This window comes from Astatotilapia calliptera, chromosome 3 (assembly GCF_900246225.1).
Source record: "Astatotilapia calliptera chromosome 3, fAstCal1.2, whole genome shotgun sequence".
NCBI classification, from domain to species: Eukaryota; Metazoa; Chordata; class Actinopteri; order Cichliformes; family Cichlidae; genus Astatotilapia; species Astatotilapia calliptera.
In genome coordinates, this window is record NC_039304.1 from 36,781,015 (window position 1) to 36,795,819 (window position 14,805).

Below are 14,805 nucleotides of genomic sequence, written 5' to 3' on the forward strand. Positions count from 1 at the left end.
ATGATTTGCTTTGGTTCCTGGTCAAACTTAAGCTCTCCTCTGTCTGCAGCAAACTTGCAGGCAGCAGCTTCTCTCCCCTCGCTCACATGCATAAGTGCTGTGCTCAATCGCCCAGTGCCTGAGCTCGGATCATACCAAAATTAGGGGGAATTTACAACGGTGCGCTATGTGCTTGGAATATTGTGTGTAGTTTTTGTTTTATACAGTTGTCAGTCAGGCATCTAACTATGAAACAAATCACACTCCAAAAGACCCTGGGCTTCTGAAAAAAATGACCCGGTCTTAAGCCATTCCCCCGCTCCGCCGATGGTTGACTCCAAATCCCCCCCGAACACTATGTCGATCTGACAGAGCAAGACCGAGACCAAGACCGAGACCAAAGTCTGTCAAGACCAAGACAAGACCAAGACAAAAGTCCGTCGAGACCAAGACAAAACCAAGACCACGTAAAAGTGGTTAAAATGACATTCTACCTGCTGGGCTGTTTAAAAATGCTCTCTCTGCCATTGGCCCATCTATTGTAGAGATATGCAATGCGTCTCTTTTAACAGGCGTCGTCTCTAGGTTCTGTAAGCATGCTGTTGTTGAGCCCATATTAAAAAAGAGCAGTTTGGATCCAACTCAGCTTAAGAATTATAGGCCTATCTCTAAGCTTCCATTATTGTCGAAAATTCTGGAAAAAGTAGTTACAGATCAATTTACCACTTTTTTAGAAAAACATGAAATTTATGACAAAAGGTCACTCAAGAGAAACCACATTACTTAAAGTCTCTAGTGATATTATGATGTCATCTGACTCTGGAGCATTCACAGTCATGGTTTTGTTGGACTTGGCATCTGCCTTTGACACCATTGACCATACCATCCTGATTAACAGGCTCCGGGACGTAGTCTGGCTTTGAAGTGGTTTCAGTCGTACCTCTCCAACAGATCTTTTAGTGTTTTTGCAAATCAGTTTATGTCACATTCTAAGGATCTGATATGTGGGATACCGCAGGGTTCAGTTCTGGGTCCTATCCTTTTTCTCCTCTACATGTTACCTCAAGGACTTACAATTAGGCAGTTCCCTGAGGTGTCTTATCACTTCTATGCTGATGATATTCAGCTCTATTGCTCTTTTAAGCCGATGGAAGTCAATAAACTGTCCTCTTTAATTAAATCTTTAGCTTCCATTGAACAGTGGGTTGGTGACAACTACTTACAGTTGAACTCTGAGAAGTCAGAAACATTAATTATTGCCCCCGACAGCCAGATATCTCTAATCAAACAGCATCTTGGTTCTCTTGGCTCATCTGTTCACCTGAGCCTCAGGTACCTTGGTGTGATATTTGATTCTGCCATGTCCCTAGAACAACACACTCACCAGTTAATTAGAATTGCCTTTTTCAGCTAAGAAACATCTCCAAACCACAAACTTTGGTGTCTAAATCTGAGTTAGAAATGGTTATTCATGCTTTTGTTTGATCCTGCATAGATTATTGTAACAGTCTTTTTCTTTGTTTGAGCAAAAGGAATCTTGACCGTCTCCAGTTAGCCCAGAATGCTGCTGCAAGGCTTTTAACTAAGACACAAAAAAGAGAGCACATTACACCAGCGTTACATTCATTACACAGGCTTCAGGTACATTTTAGAATTCATTTTAAAATCTTGGTACTGACTTTCAAAGCTTTGAATTGTGATGCCCTTGCCTACATTTCTGATCTTTTAGAGCCCCACGCTCCCTCTCACAGCATGAGATCATCTAATCAAAGGCTGTTGGTAGTCCCACTAACATGTTATAAGACCAGAGGTGATAAATCTTTTAGAGCGGTGGCCCCCAGGCCCCCTGAGACAGGACTCTCTTCCAGACACTCTAAACCAAGGCACAATGTACATTTCAATTCCTTTAATTTTAAATATGTTTATATTGTCTATCCTGTAAAATAGTCAGATGTCTATTCATATTAATGTACAGAATTCACCTGCTTGCTGCTACTACTGCACATTCACCCAGTGTATATACTATATGTATGTATATATATATATAATGTTCTTCCTCTACACCCCCCCCCCCCCCCCCCACAAATTTTTGCACATGTCGAGGAGCGTGTCAGGCTACATTTCACTCTGTGTTATACTTGTATAACTATGCATGTGACAAATAAAGAACCTTGAACCTTGAACCCCAGGTTGTGGAATGCTCTCCCTCCATCATTACGTTACCTTGATTGTATTTATTCTTTTAAAAAGCAGCTTTAGTCTCATTTATTTAGATTGGCTTTTAATTAGATTTGTGCTGTATGTTTGATTTTTGATGTATTTTATGTATTTCTGTTTTATATTGCTGTGAAGCACTTTGGCGTTTTTATCCTGTGAAAAGTGCTATACAAAAAAATTTAATTGAATAACTTGCAATTTTAAGATCAATATAATGAACGTTATCTAGCCAGTGATTTATATATTCAGCTTTTTAGATCCAATTAAAATCCAACCACCCAAAAAAATCCCCTAGAGTTCTTGAAACAGAGTAATGTAAACAGCATGAGAACACAGAACTGCAAGATAAACCCAGGGTATAGAGCAATAAACACAATGAGCACAAAGATACAAAGACACACACACACGCCGGGGTTGCCGCCACCCATTTGTATGGAAAGGACTTACCAGCTCCTTCTCTTTTCGTTATATAACTTTGCTAAATTTGACAATAAACCTGTTTAATTTCAACTTTAAGTTACAATTATTTCCCAATTTTTGCTCAAATCTTTCTCTTTTAAAAAAAGTTACTTCATCAAGTCCACAATAAATGAGATGAGCCAAGCTCATGCTTAATCAGCCTCCACACTAATAAGTTAGAAGAATAAAGTTTAAAAAGAAACAGGAACTCAATAGATTGGATGCCTACGGCATTCACCCAATGAGTCACATTTCATTAAATTTAGTGTCAGTGGTACTGACAGATCCAGGATCAGTCCAAATCATCAGCAGTTTGATCCACGTATGGATTGAAATGTATTTGTGAAAATGTTGGACTGTTCCTTTATCAGTGTCTAACAGTCCGTGTATGAGAGCCATGTAACGTCCTTGTTTGCATGCTGAAAGAGACTGTGCTGGTCTGATCCCCCTCTTCCTTTCAGGGTGGAGCCTGCTGGAGTCCGATGGTTGAGACCAGGTTTGAGGAAGTGTAAGTGTGTTTTTAATGCGATTCATTAAACAAAGCAGCACACATTCAACCATCATCAAAGTGTCAATCAATGAACACATGATGGATCAATAACTGCAGCTGGATTGTGTTTGTTCTCTCCATCAGATTCCTGTCAACTCTCAATCGACACAAACACAGTACACACAGATCTTAAACTGTCTGACAACAACAGGAAGGTGACACATGTGAAGGAGGTTCAGTCATATCCTGATCATCCAGACAGATTTGATGTTTGGCCTCAGCTGCTGTGTAGAAATGGTCTGACTGGTCGCTGTTACTGGGAGATCGAGTGGAAAGGAAGGGTTGATATAACAGTGAGTTACAGAGAAATCAGAAGGAAAGGAGACAGTTATGACTGTGTGTTTGGATACAATCATGTGTCCTGGAGTCTGAACTGCTCTGGTGATGGTCCACAATTTGTCAGGCAGAATAACATGAAAGGATCCATCTCCTCCTCCTCCTCCTCCTCTGTCTCTAACAGAGCAGCAGTGTATGTGGACTGTCCTGCTGGCACTCTGTCCTTCTACAGAGTCTCCTCTGACACTCTGATCCACCTCCACACCCTCAACACCACTTTCACTCAAACTCTTTATCCTGGATTTGCAGTCTGTTATCCTGATTCCTCAGTGTCCCTGTGCTGAGTTGGTGTAAAGAGTGTCCTCCTGTTAGAGAAACACTCTGACTGTTGAACAGATAGTTCAGTCTGTACATGTCTGTCTCTTTCACTCAGAAACACGTTTTCAGATTCATGGATTCAATCAGTTGATGTTTGAAACTCTTCTAAATGATTCCTTGTAAACTTCTTCCTCTTCAGTTCTTTAAAGTCACTCTGATATCTGGCACTGTTTGTTTTGTGTACAAACCACCTGCTGACCTGCAGTACATCTTTATTGTTATTGTTTCATTTATGATTAAAATTTACAAGTCATTACTTCTGTATTAGTTCTGAGCATATCTGAAGATTAGGTAGATATCTCAATAGTTCTTGTAAGCAAGTGAGAAACTTCATTTTCTAATTGTCGAGATAAATATCTGACCCTCACTTAGAATTCAAAAGAGCTCACAGGTTCCTGAAGACCTTTAGTAAAACCGTTATTCCTGCCTGTAGTCAATCATTTGGTGATCTTTTCTCGGTATTAAAGTTCAATAAACTGTTGTAAGTTTCTGAGTACTGTATTTGAGTCCCTTCATTTTCATTAGGGCAATTTTAATCTGGTAACCCTCAACGATTTGTATTTAAAAAGAACTGTGAGATGAAGATAGAAGATAGAAAAGACCTTGAGAGTTGAGGCCCTGTAGAATATAACAAAACATGAAACTACAGCTGGGGGTGTATAGGTATGCACAGAACAGAGTAAACAGAGTAAAAGCAGACGTAAGTCATGCGCATGCAATGTTTTAGTAAGATGTTAGTTTGATGAATGTTTTTTCTCACTACTGATCACGCGCCCAACATCCACTCTGCACGTGCTTACACACACATATATCAGCACTGCACACACATATAGCACTGTGGCTCTGAGTTGCTTTGGTTAACATATGAGAGAATTCCTGGGGTTTTATAGCATGTTGTGAAACTCATGAGGCCCCCCTTTAGATCTGCTTTTTACATTGCATGATCTCTGATGCGCATGGTTTAAATAAAGTAGCATCACAAGTGTTTTGGAGTCAAGTGTTTGTTTTTTTTAGCTGAGTATTAAAAGGATCGGAGAGATTGAATGAGTATAATCTCGACAGTTGGAGGTTAATCAGTGACGAAGGTGGTGCAGGACAGAGGCGTTGCAGCCCCTAACAACCCGAAAGAATGGATGACATTTTATTTTTGTATACTGGACATTTTAAGTATGTGTTCCATGCCCACTTTCTATCTAAAATGTTTTTACCATATTATCTATGGTCATCCAGATAAATATGCTTTGAAAGATAATCCTCTAAACATCCATTCAAATCTAATGCATTCATGTGTAATATTCTTTATTTTGAGTTTCCATATTTCTGGCGTCATGCAGCCCTATGCACGGGGTGATCCGCATTAACTTGCTAACGGAGATTTGCCGTGTTAATGCGTCATTAAAAAATATTTTTAACGAGATGAGCGCTGACAGCACTAGTTAAAACATATGCCAATATTACCTTATTATTATGAGATCATTACAATTTAAAATCTTTATAAAAATATGAAAATTCAAACTCACAGGTTAGGCTGCTGCCCCCGCGACCCGGCCCCGGATAAAGCGGATGAAGATGGATGGAGGATGGATGGATCAAACTCACAAACATTACCTTGTTATTGTTATGAGGATATCATATTGTTAATTGGTTTTGTCTCATGCGGATGTCTTTATTTCCAAATTATTCCCAACTCGTTTTTGGGCTCATGTTATCCAGTTACATACTTTTCAGTCTAATTACTCAAATCTAACCATTGTTGCTACCTTAAAATTACTTGAATATTAACTAGTTAATACTTTTTAATTGATGAGTAATAACCTAGAAATTACCGCAATATTATGTTCTTGTCTCTGCCTATATTACTAAGCTGTAATATAAAATGCTACCAGGAATTTACATTTCCCATTGATCATTAGAAAAAAAATAAAGACATTGTGTGATATTGAAAACTGTCTTGACAGAAAAAAAAAAGTTTTCTGGAGAGCTGATTGGTCAGTAGGCAGAGATTTCCAACGTTGTCTGTAACCACAAACATAATCTACTCCACAGCAATTGGTGCATGTACCCCAGTAAGAAGTGAACCACCTTGGTTGTACATAAAACCTTGAGTTAATCCTTGAGTTAACTTCATAAGATGAAATCCTGATTTGTAGTGCAGGTCACAGGTGTCATTAATCACACACGCACACATAGAAACACGGACAAACCACACAGTTAATGACCTTTTGATTTGGAGGCAAACAAAACAAACATGTGCATAATTTGCATTTATTCCACTGTTCATCCTAGTGGACAAAGCAAATAAAGTACAGGTGGAGCAATATCTGTGTATGTAAAAAAAAGAAAAGAAAAAAGGTTCATCCAATCAGAAACCTGAAAGAAAAGAAAAAGGGGTAGGAACCAAAAATATAATCAATGGTTGTTTGTGATTGCTTTTCTTTGCAGACATGAGTTGGTGGCTTTTCGATTTACTTTGTTTGATCTGTCTAGGCCCACAAGATGAGGGCAGGAACAAGACTGACTAGTCCACATAGAACATAATACGCACATAAAAAAGTAACATCAACATCAGTCCTACCTACACTCATAAATTGCTTTCTTATTTGCAGTTTTATCTTTCTTTGCAGTCTTTATTTATGTAAAAATAATGATGGTCCTATTGTAGAAAATTATGTAATTGTGACAGTTTCTTCCTGTTTATTAAAGAATGCATTAAAATGCATTTTTTCCATTTTTTCATTTTAGTTAAAACTGATCAATTAATGTATACATTGAGAGTGATGCCTTAACCCTCGGATGCACAACCTACCAATACCTACACTCTTCCACGAGTGGGGTAAAAAATGACCCCAAACAAAATCAATGCTTTTTGTTATAAGCTTGGTTGTTATTTTTCAAAATCTTTAAAACGAAGAGTTGTAATATTTTCATATTTGAGTTATTCCTCATAAAACATGTTTGTGACATGAGACCCTTTGCATTTTTATTTATTTTTTCACTTCCTGCAAGAATAGTCAATCAAATAAAGGCCATGAGCTTACGTTTGATTACATTTTTCCACTCTTTTCCCCTGTCTGTGGCTACTTTTGTGCCTCCATGTTTGTGCATGTCAGCACCTCTTCTATTATATTATCAGACATGAACATCTTCCATACATCTATTGGGGAGAAAGTACTAAACCCAGGTGCAAGCCCTGGCCGACTAATTCAGAATATTGTAGCTAGAGCAGTAAGAGGGGCTCATTCTGTTAGACTCAATATCCATTTCCTCTTCAGAGGACTCATCAGAGGACTCCTCTGTGTCTGACTGGCCTTGTCCAGTGGGGGGGACAATAGTCTGGGTCCTCCATATCTGAGATGTCCGATTCTGAGTCAATGCCTCCGATGGGCTCTTCATCACATCCGTCCTGGATCATTTGTAGGGCCACAGGGATCCTAGCTGGCCTCATTGCAGCCATGTTACTTTAGAAAAACATCAGAAAGGCAATGTTTGAAATGCACAGGAAACTATAAACAGGGCTGCACATAAATGATCAAAATAAAAGACACATACCAGATAAGAAGTTGGAAGGCAGGTTTGCGTACATTAAATATTCTGGAGGAGGACAGACATTTGTTCAAAACTCTAAAGATGTTGAAGAAGCAAGCTCCGTAAGCAATTACTTTGGTGTTCCTCCACAACAAAAAGAAGCACGCATTCTCGGAATTTCCCGGAATACATTTATTTTGACAGTGAATGTGCACCTGCGGACCACTTATGTGTAGCCCTGTCTATAAATCATGTATGTTACTGTGTAAAAATGAATTCATTTTTGACCCCACTTGTGGAAGAGTGGGGAATTGATACAAAAACTGCATTTTTTTTTTTTATTAATGAAAAAAGAAATAAAAATGCAAATGTCCTCATGTTACAAACATATTTTATGAGGAAAACCTGGAATAAGAATATATTATAACTTTGCATTTTAAAGATTTTGAAGAAAAACAACCCGTGGGGTCATTTTTGACTCTCTGATGGTTTTTGCGACACCAATTAGGGACACGTTCAAAGTTTTAGCAGTTTTCCAGACTGACGGACCTTCAGTTCTTAAAGTAGTGATGGACTGTCATTTCTCTTTACTTAGCTGATTGGTTCTTACCATAAAATGAATTCTAACATTCATGTTCACGTGTCTCAGTCAAGCTCTAAGTGTGTGCAACTTCCTTTTTATCCTTTGTGTCTATATATTGTCTGAGTCTCTGTCTGCTCCTCGGCATGTTCTCCCTCTAGGTTGTTTCTCTCTTGTCATGTGTGCTGTGTGTTCCATGTTCTGTCATGTCAGTCTAGTTCATGAGTTCCTGGTTTCTGCCTTGTCTGGGTTATATTTTATTTTGTATATTAATTTTTATTGGTACTGAAATAAAGTTGTTTTGAATGTAACTTGGTGCCTTTGGAGTGTGCGTTTGGGTGCCTGTTACACACATCAACATCCCACATAGCAAGCAGGTCTGGCCCAGATTTGGTATCAAGCCGGCACTGCTGGTTGACTTCTGGCATGATAAGACAACTGTCATCCAGATATGGACCAGGCCTGGCATAAATGGCACTGTCTATGTGATGACATGCCATATCTGGCTCGATTGTGGTTTGGGTTATGTGGCCCAGGCCCATAGAAAACAGGTCTGGCCTGGATCTGGCATCAAGCTGATACTTCTGACTGACTGGTGTCAGTCAACCAGACGTGGGCCAGGTCTGGCAATGATGGCACTAGTTATGTTCCTATTTTCCTATTTTAGTTAGAAGACCCAAATGCCATGTTGCAATATTATACTGCTACGGTAGCACACGTTTCAAATGCAGATTTGACAGGTTTGTGAGTGTACACTTCATCCAAATCCTAGTGAGGGTTTACTCATCTGTGCCAGTGGGTTGCTGCAGCTCAGGAGGTAGAGCACGTCACCTACTGATCTGCATGTCAAGAGTATGAATGTGTGTGAATGTAGTTAAAAAGCACTCAGTCTAGGGAAAGTGTGTAATATGGTGAATGTGGCATGTTGTATAGAGCACTTTGAGTAATCCAGGAGAGTAGAGAAGTGCTATATAAGAATCAGTCCAAAGTTTCGTCATGTTACTTTTTCACTATTATGTTCCGGCACATGTTGTTATTACATGGCTTGATTAAGATATACATTAGGCTGACATCTGGACCAGCACAGGGCCAGCAGTGTGTCTGGTGCTGGCACGTGTGTGGGCCACCTCTGGCAAACCAGCTCTGGGCCACCAAAGGGCCGTCATTCTTTGCGGTATGCGGGCCATGTGTAAGCACATTGTGTGGGCCAGATCGGGGCCATACCAATTTTGCAATGTGGGATGATACTCCTGTTGCTATTGTAGTAAAAAAAAAAAGTACACAAAAACCACTGGATATGCAACTTCAAATTGCAGGGTAGTAGAGACTAATTTTAATGAAGTCATAGACAGCATAGGCGAAATAAACAGATCCTTACCCAGTGGAGTACCTCTAATTAAATGGGTTGCTAACTGGCAGTAAAACAGAAGATGATGGAGAAGAAATTACATAATAGTGATGCTGTGAGGCGATGCAGCTACATAGCAATAGATAAATATTAGAAAAGAAAAAGTAGTCAATCTAACCTGGGTCCTGGAGAAAATTCCGACCCAGATGAAGGCCCTAGCACGAGTAGTGCTAGGAAGAAAGCGAAAAAGGTATACTGTGGACAAACTGGGCCAATTCTGCTATACCTGGTACGCAGGGGAAAATTATCAATATGCTTTTTGTGACAGTTTTGTTTGGTGGTGTGCCATGTGATTTTTCTAATCACTCGGCAATAATGTAAAATATGTGCTGTGGCTCCTAAAGGTTGGGAGAGACTGTCCTAAACTATGGCCTTGAAGAATTGTTGAAAAACTGCTCTAACTCCTCAGCAGCAATAAGTAACTCAAATTGTTCTGCAATGAAAGAACAGTTTTTCTGTTTTTGCAGTTCTGTAAGATCTGTAAGATCTGAAACAAACATTACAATCCTTGATTTGACATTTAGCAGGTGTTATGTCTTACTTACTGTGAAAAATAAGGCTTTTCCAATAAATGCCTAATGGAAACACAAATTTTCTGAGGCCACACAGGTAATAAATGATTTGAATAAAAAACAAAACAAAACTTGTATGTACATAATTTCAATAGAATGATGAACTATAGGTGACTTGATGTATTGTTAAGTAGTATGTCAAAAACCTTTAGATAAATCAAAGCTAAGGGCATTTTACACTATTATTAGTAATAGTAATAGTAATTAGTAATTATTACCCCTAAGACCCAAACTCTTCCATGGCATGCATTTTTAATTTCTCTTTGATATTTGGGCATATTGGGACCCAATGAATGTAAAAAACAAAGAATTACCAGATTTTTTAAACCTGATTTTTGTTTCTGAGAAAAATGAGAGCCACATATGAGGATATTCGTCTAATATTTTGATAGAACAGTAGCAGTATAATGTCCTTATAAGTGGATATCAGGCCCTTGTAGAGCAAAATTGAGTATTTTGGTCTAAACAACCCAAAATGTGATGTCCACATATGTGGACGCCAGGTCCTAGGAGGTTAATTATTCAAATGCAGCACTGATAAAACATGAAATGTTCTGATCCAGTGTACTAAGAAATAAATCTGTGTAAGTGCTTTTAGTGCTACGCTGATAGAGTATACAGAAGCAAATAAAAGAACGTATTATGTATATTATGAACACTTCATCACAATTATTTTGTGGTCTGTTTGATGTGCAGTGGTCATAAGTGTTTGTGAAAGCCTCCATGTTAAGTTATACTTGTTATATAATCAATTACTAATCTCTATGTCAGTACATAAACATTTGTCTTTATGCAAATAAAACATGTAGAGAGACAGCGACAGGGATAAAATGGGACCACATTATAGAGCCAGTGCAGTTTACTTGAAGTAAATATCCACAAGAGTCCGCAGAGGAAGTTCAACAAGAAATTGCCTGTGAAGGTTGGTGGAACCTTTTTAAAATAAGAACCGCTATCAAAAATGTAGATTATTTAAGTTTTTTAATGTGTTTTTATTGAAAATAACATTATCCAAACTCTACTCCAAGCCAAACCCTAATATTGAGCCTTGATGGTTGGCCAGGGTTGCGGATCTGAAAAAATTGATGTCATTGCTATTCTTCATATCAGTTTATAAAATGAAAATTTTTTCTTTCTTTTGAGAATTATGTGTTCTTTCAGACAACTGCCATTGCATTTACTCCACCGATTAGAAAGAAATTGATTATTGTGGTATAAATGTAAAGCACAATCAATTTGGATTCTTGAGTTTAACACAGCCACGCACAGAGATACACCCAGAGAGCCCAGTGTTAGGGACTTTGTTTGATTTGAATATACAGCTTTGGCTGTACACGATTTGATTACTTTCACTGTGCATCCAAATGAACAAATAAATAAACTCCATATGCATTTATAGGGACACTAAAAAATGTGGTGTTAAATTTAGAAATTTGATCATACTGCTCTCAAAAAGGTGAACACATACACAAAAATAAAATCTGAGCTTAGTGCATTTTGTTATCACGTGCTTGATGTTTAGTTATGTAAATACAATAAATTTGAATAAAGTGAGACTGACAAAAGTGAAGTGAGGCTGCAGTATGAGTCTAGTACGATCCACAGAGCGCAGACAGATGAAAGAAGCTCAGAAATCATTGAGAATAAGGTTTGTTTTAATACTTATTTCAATCAGAATCCTCTCAAATAACTGATAGACAACTAACATGTTTAAAACATAATGTTTTAGAAAGACAACATTATAGAAGGGAGCATTACGAGATTTTACATATGAAAACTTATTTTTGTAATGGTCAGTACCAAAAAATGGTAATGATGTCACTGTCTCTGTAAAAGATCTGTAAAGTCTGAGAAAAAGACATTTGCACCACATTGTGGTTTAAAGTACCTACATGTTTATATATATATATACTCCTAAAGAGTACAAACAACCATGCCCATATGGAAAAGATATATATAAATCTTATAAAGTTTGTATCTGTCTTGTGTGAAACTTGTATGAAAAGCATATAAGAGTGAAAACAGATATAAGAGCCCTTGAAAAATTATATAATGAAACTTGTATGTTTTGGATACTTACTAAAACAATGTATGAAAGTAATGCGAAAGTGGCCACTTTCATGAGTAAATCATGTAAGCCTTATATGATTTACTCATGAAAGTGGCCACTTTCATGAGTAATCACATATAAGTTTTTACTATTTCTTTTCCGTATGGGTGGTCCAGAAGAGCTTGGTCAAACAATTGATTTTAATGAAATACACGCGTGGGGGGACCAGCGGCGTTCGCAGACAGCGCTGATCTCCGACTAATCAAAGCATAACCCTGATGCACCCGCCAGGGGGAGAGCGGCGGGGTCGGGGGATACGGGTCCCCCGCGGAGGGAGGGAGGAGGTTGGGGTCGCGAGATCCCCCCGATGGGATGGGGATGGGATGGGATGGCGGGCTCGGGGGATACGGGTCCCCCGCGGAGGGAGGGAGGAGGTTGGGGTCGCGAGATCCCCCCCGATGGGATGGGGATGGGATGGGATGGCGGGCTCGGGGGATACGGGTCCCCCGCGGAGGGAGGGAGGAGGTTGGGGTCGCGAGATCCCCCCCGAGAGGATGGGATGGGGATGGGATGGGATGGGATGGGATGGGAGGGCGGGCTCGGGGGGGGTGCGGGTCCCCCGCCGAGGGAGGGAGGGAGGGAGGAGGTTGGGGTCGCGAGATCCCCCACCCCCCCGAGGGGATGGGATAGGGATGGGATGGGATTGGAGAGAGAGAGAGAGAGAGAGAGAGAGAGAGAGAGAGAGAGAGAGAGAGAGAGAGAGAGAGAGAGAGAGAGATATAAAGTCTTGTAAAAAGGTGGTCGAGAAACACCCCGGCGAAAGCAGAAGAAGACGAAGAAGAAGGAGAAGAAGAAGATAATGTCACGCACTAGACCGTGGGAGCCAAAGAGCACTAAGGTCGGTGGTACAGGCGGATCGCAATCGCCAGCGGTGTCCTCCTCCTCCTCCTCCTCCCGCTCACCATCACCGTCGCCATCGCCATCGCATTTGGCGTACGCTGCGTGGTCGGCTCCGGTGGCTCCGTTGTTGCGACCGGCCACGTTTCGCTATCGAGGGCTAGGGGTCGAGGAAGACCAAGAGCAGCGGCAGCAGCGGCAGCAGCGGCAGCAGCGGCAGCAGCAGCAGCAGCAGCAGCAGCAGCAGCTACAGGAGAACTTGGAGGAGGACGAGAGCAAGGAAGAGGAGCAAGAGGCCGAGGGGGACGACAACGACGACCCGACGGCCCGAACGCTCGCAGACGAGGAGGAGGAGGAGAGCCACTCGGAGGATCAGGAGGACGAAAACGATGGGGTGGGTAGTTGCGAGGAAGACGATCGCGGTTACGAAATGGCGTCGCAACTCTGCCAGGACGGCGGCTCGCAAGGCGAGTCGAACCGCCGAGAGGGAGAGGAAGAAGAAGCAGGCGCCGACCCACCGGGGCGGGGGACTCGGGAGATTTGGCAAGAGGACGACGCCGGCCGCGCTGCAGGTGGCGTTCATGATCCTGGGCGCGATCGCGGCCGCGGCGCTGTCGGTGAAACTCGCGACGCTGATGTAGCCGACGATTACGACTACGACGATGACGAAGAAGACAAAGACTATGAAGAAGAAGAAGAAGAGGAAGAAGAAGAAGAAGAAGAAGAAGAAGACGTCCTCGCCGATGATGATGATGATGAAGAAGAAGAAAAAGAAGAAGACAAAGACTATGAAGAAGAAGAAGAAGACATCCTCGCCAATGATGATGAAGAAGAAGACAAAGACAATGAAGAAGAAGAAGAAGAAGAAGAAAAAGAAGACATCCTCGCCAATGATGATGAAGAAGAAGAAGAAGAAAAAGAAGAAGAAGAAGAAGAAGACAAAGACAAAGACTATGAAGAAGAAAAAGAAGACATCCTCGCCAATGATGATGAAGAAGAAGAAGAAGACGTCCTCGCTGATGATTATAACGATGACGATGAAGAAGACAAAGACTATGAAGAAGAAGAAGAAGAAGAAGAAGAAGAAGAATTAGAATTAGAAGAAGAAGACGACGACCTCGACCCGCCGGGACGAGGCCCCACCGAAGAGGCCGTGGCGGCGGCGCGAGACGAGGCCTCCGCGTTCATGGCCTACTTCCCGCCGGAGATAGAGGACTCGGTGATCGCCATGACCAACCTGGAAGCGGGCAGGCGCAGGCCCGCCATCGACGGATGGAAGCCCATGGGCCGCGTCGAGTTCCGAGCCTACCTGGGGCTGCTCGTGCTCGCCGGCGTGTACAGGTCCCGGGGAGAGGCCTGCGAGAGCCTGTGGGACGCCGAGAGCGGCAGGTCCGTGTTCAGAGCCACGATGCCGCTCAAGACCTTTCGAGCCTACTCGAGCGCGCTGCGCTTCGACGACAGGGAGACCAGAAGGGCCGGGCGAGGCGAAGGCGAGGGCGAGGGCGATAGCTGCTACGACAAACTGGCCCCCATCAGAGCCGTGTGGGACGAGTGGTGCGCGAGGTTGCCCGCCATGTACCGCCCGGGACCGGAGGTCACCGTCGACGAGAGACTGGTGCCGTTCAGAGGTACGTACGTACGTACGTACTATGTGGTGTGTGTGTGTGTGTGTGTGTGTGTGTGTGTGTGTGACTGGGGGAAGAGAGGAGGAATAGGAGCGGGAATGACGAAAACGGGCTAGCTCGCTGCTCTGTTGCATACTCGTGTTGGGTTCCGCGTTTGTGCTGCTTTCGCATGACTCTTTATGTCTATGAAGCTATGAAGTCTATGACTCTTTATGTCTTTATGTCTATGAAGTTATGAAGCTATGAAGTCTATGACTCTTTATGTCTTTGTATTTTTGAAGCGCCTTGA

The 14,805-nt window shown here is 41.6% G+C and overlaps 1 protein-coding gene across 1 annotated transcript in view; it reads left to right on the forward strand.

Moving 5' to 3' along the window:
• The first annotated feature begins 13,321 nt into the window (after positions 1-13,321).
• LOC113014410 (piggyBac transposable element-derived protein 4-like) overlaps positions 13,322-14,805 on the forward strand; it is a 2,899-nt gene continuing 1,415 nt past the window's right edge. Inside the window, exons 1-2 of the mRNA XM_026155926.1 lie at positions 13,322-13,508; positions 13,854-14,519. Of these exons, the coding sequence (XP_026011711.1) occupies positions 13,322-13,508; positions 13,854-14,519 (853 nt within the window). The remainder of the gene's footprint in view (positions 13,509-13,853; positions 14,520-14,805) is intronic.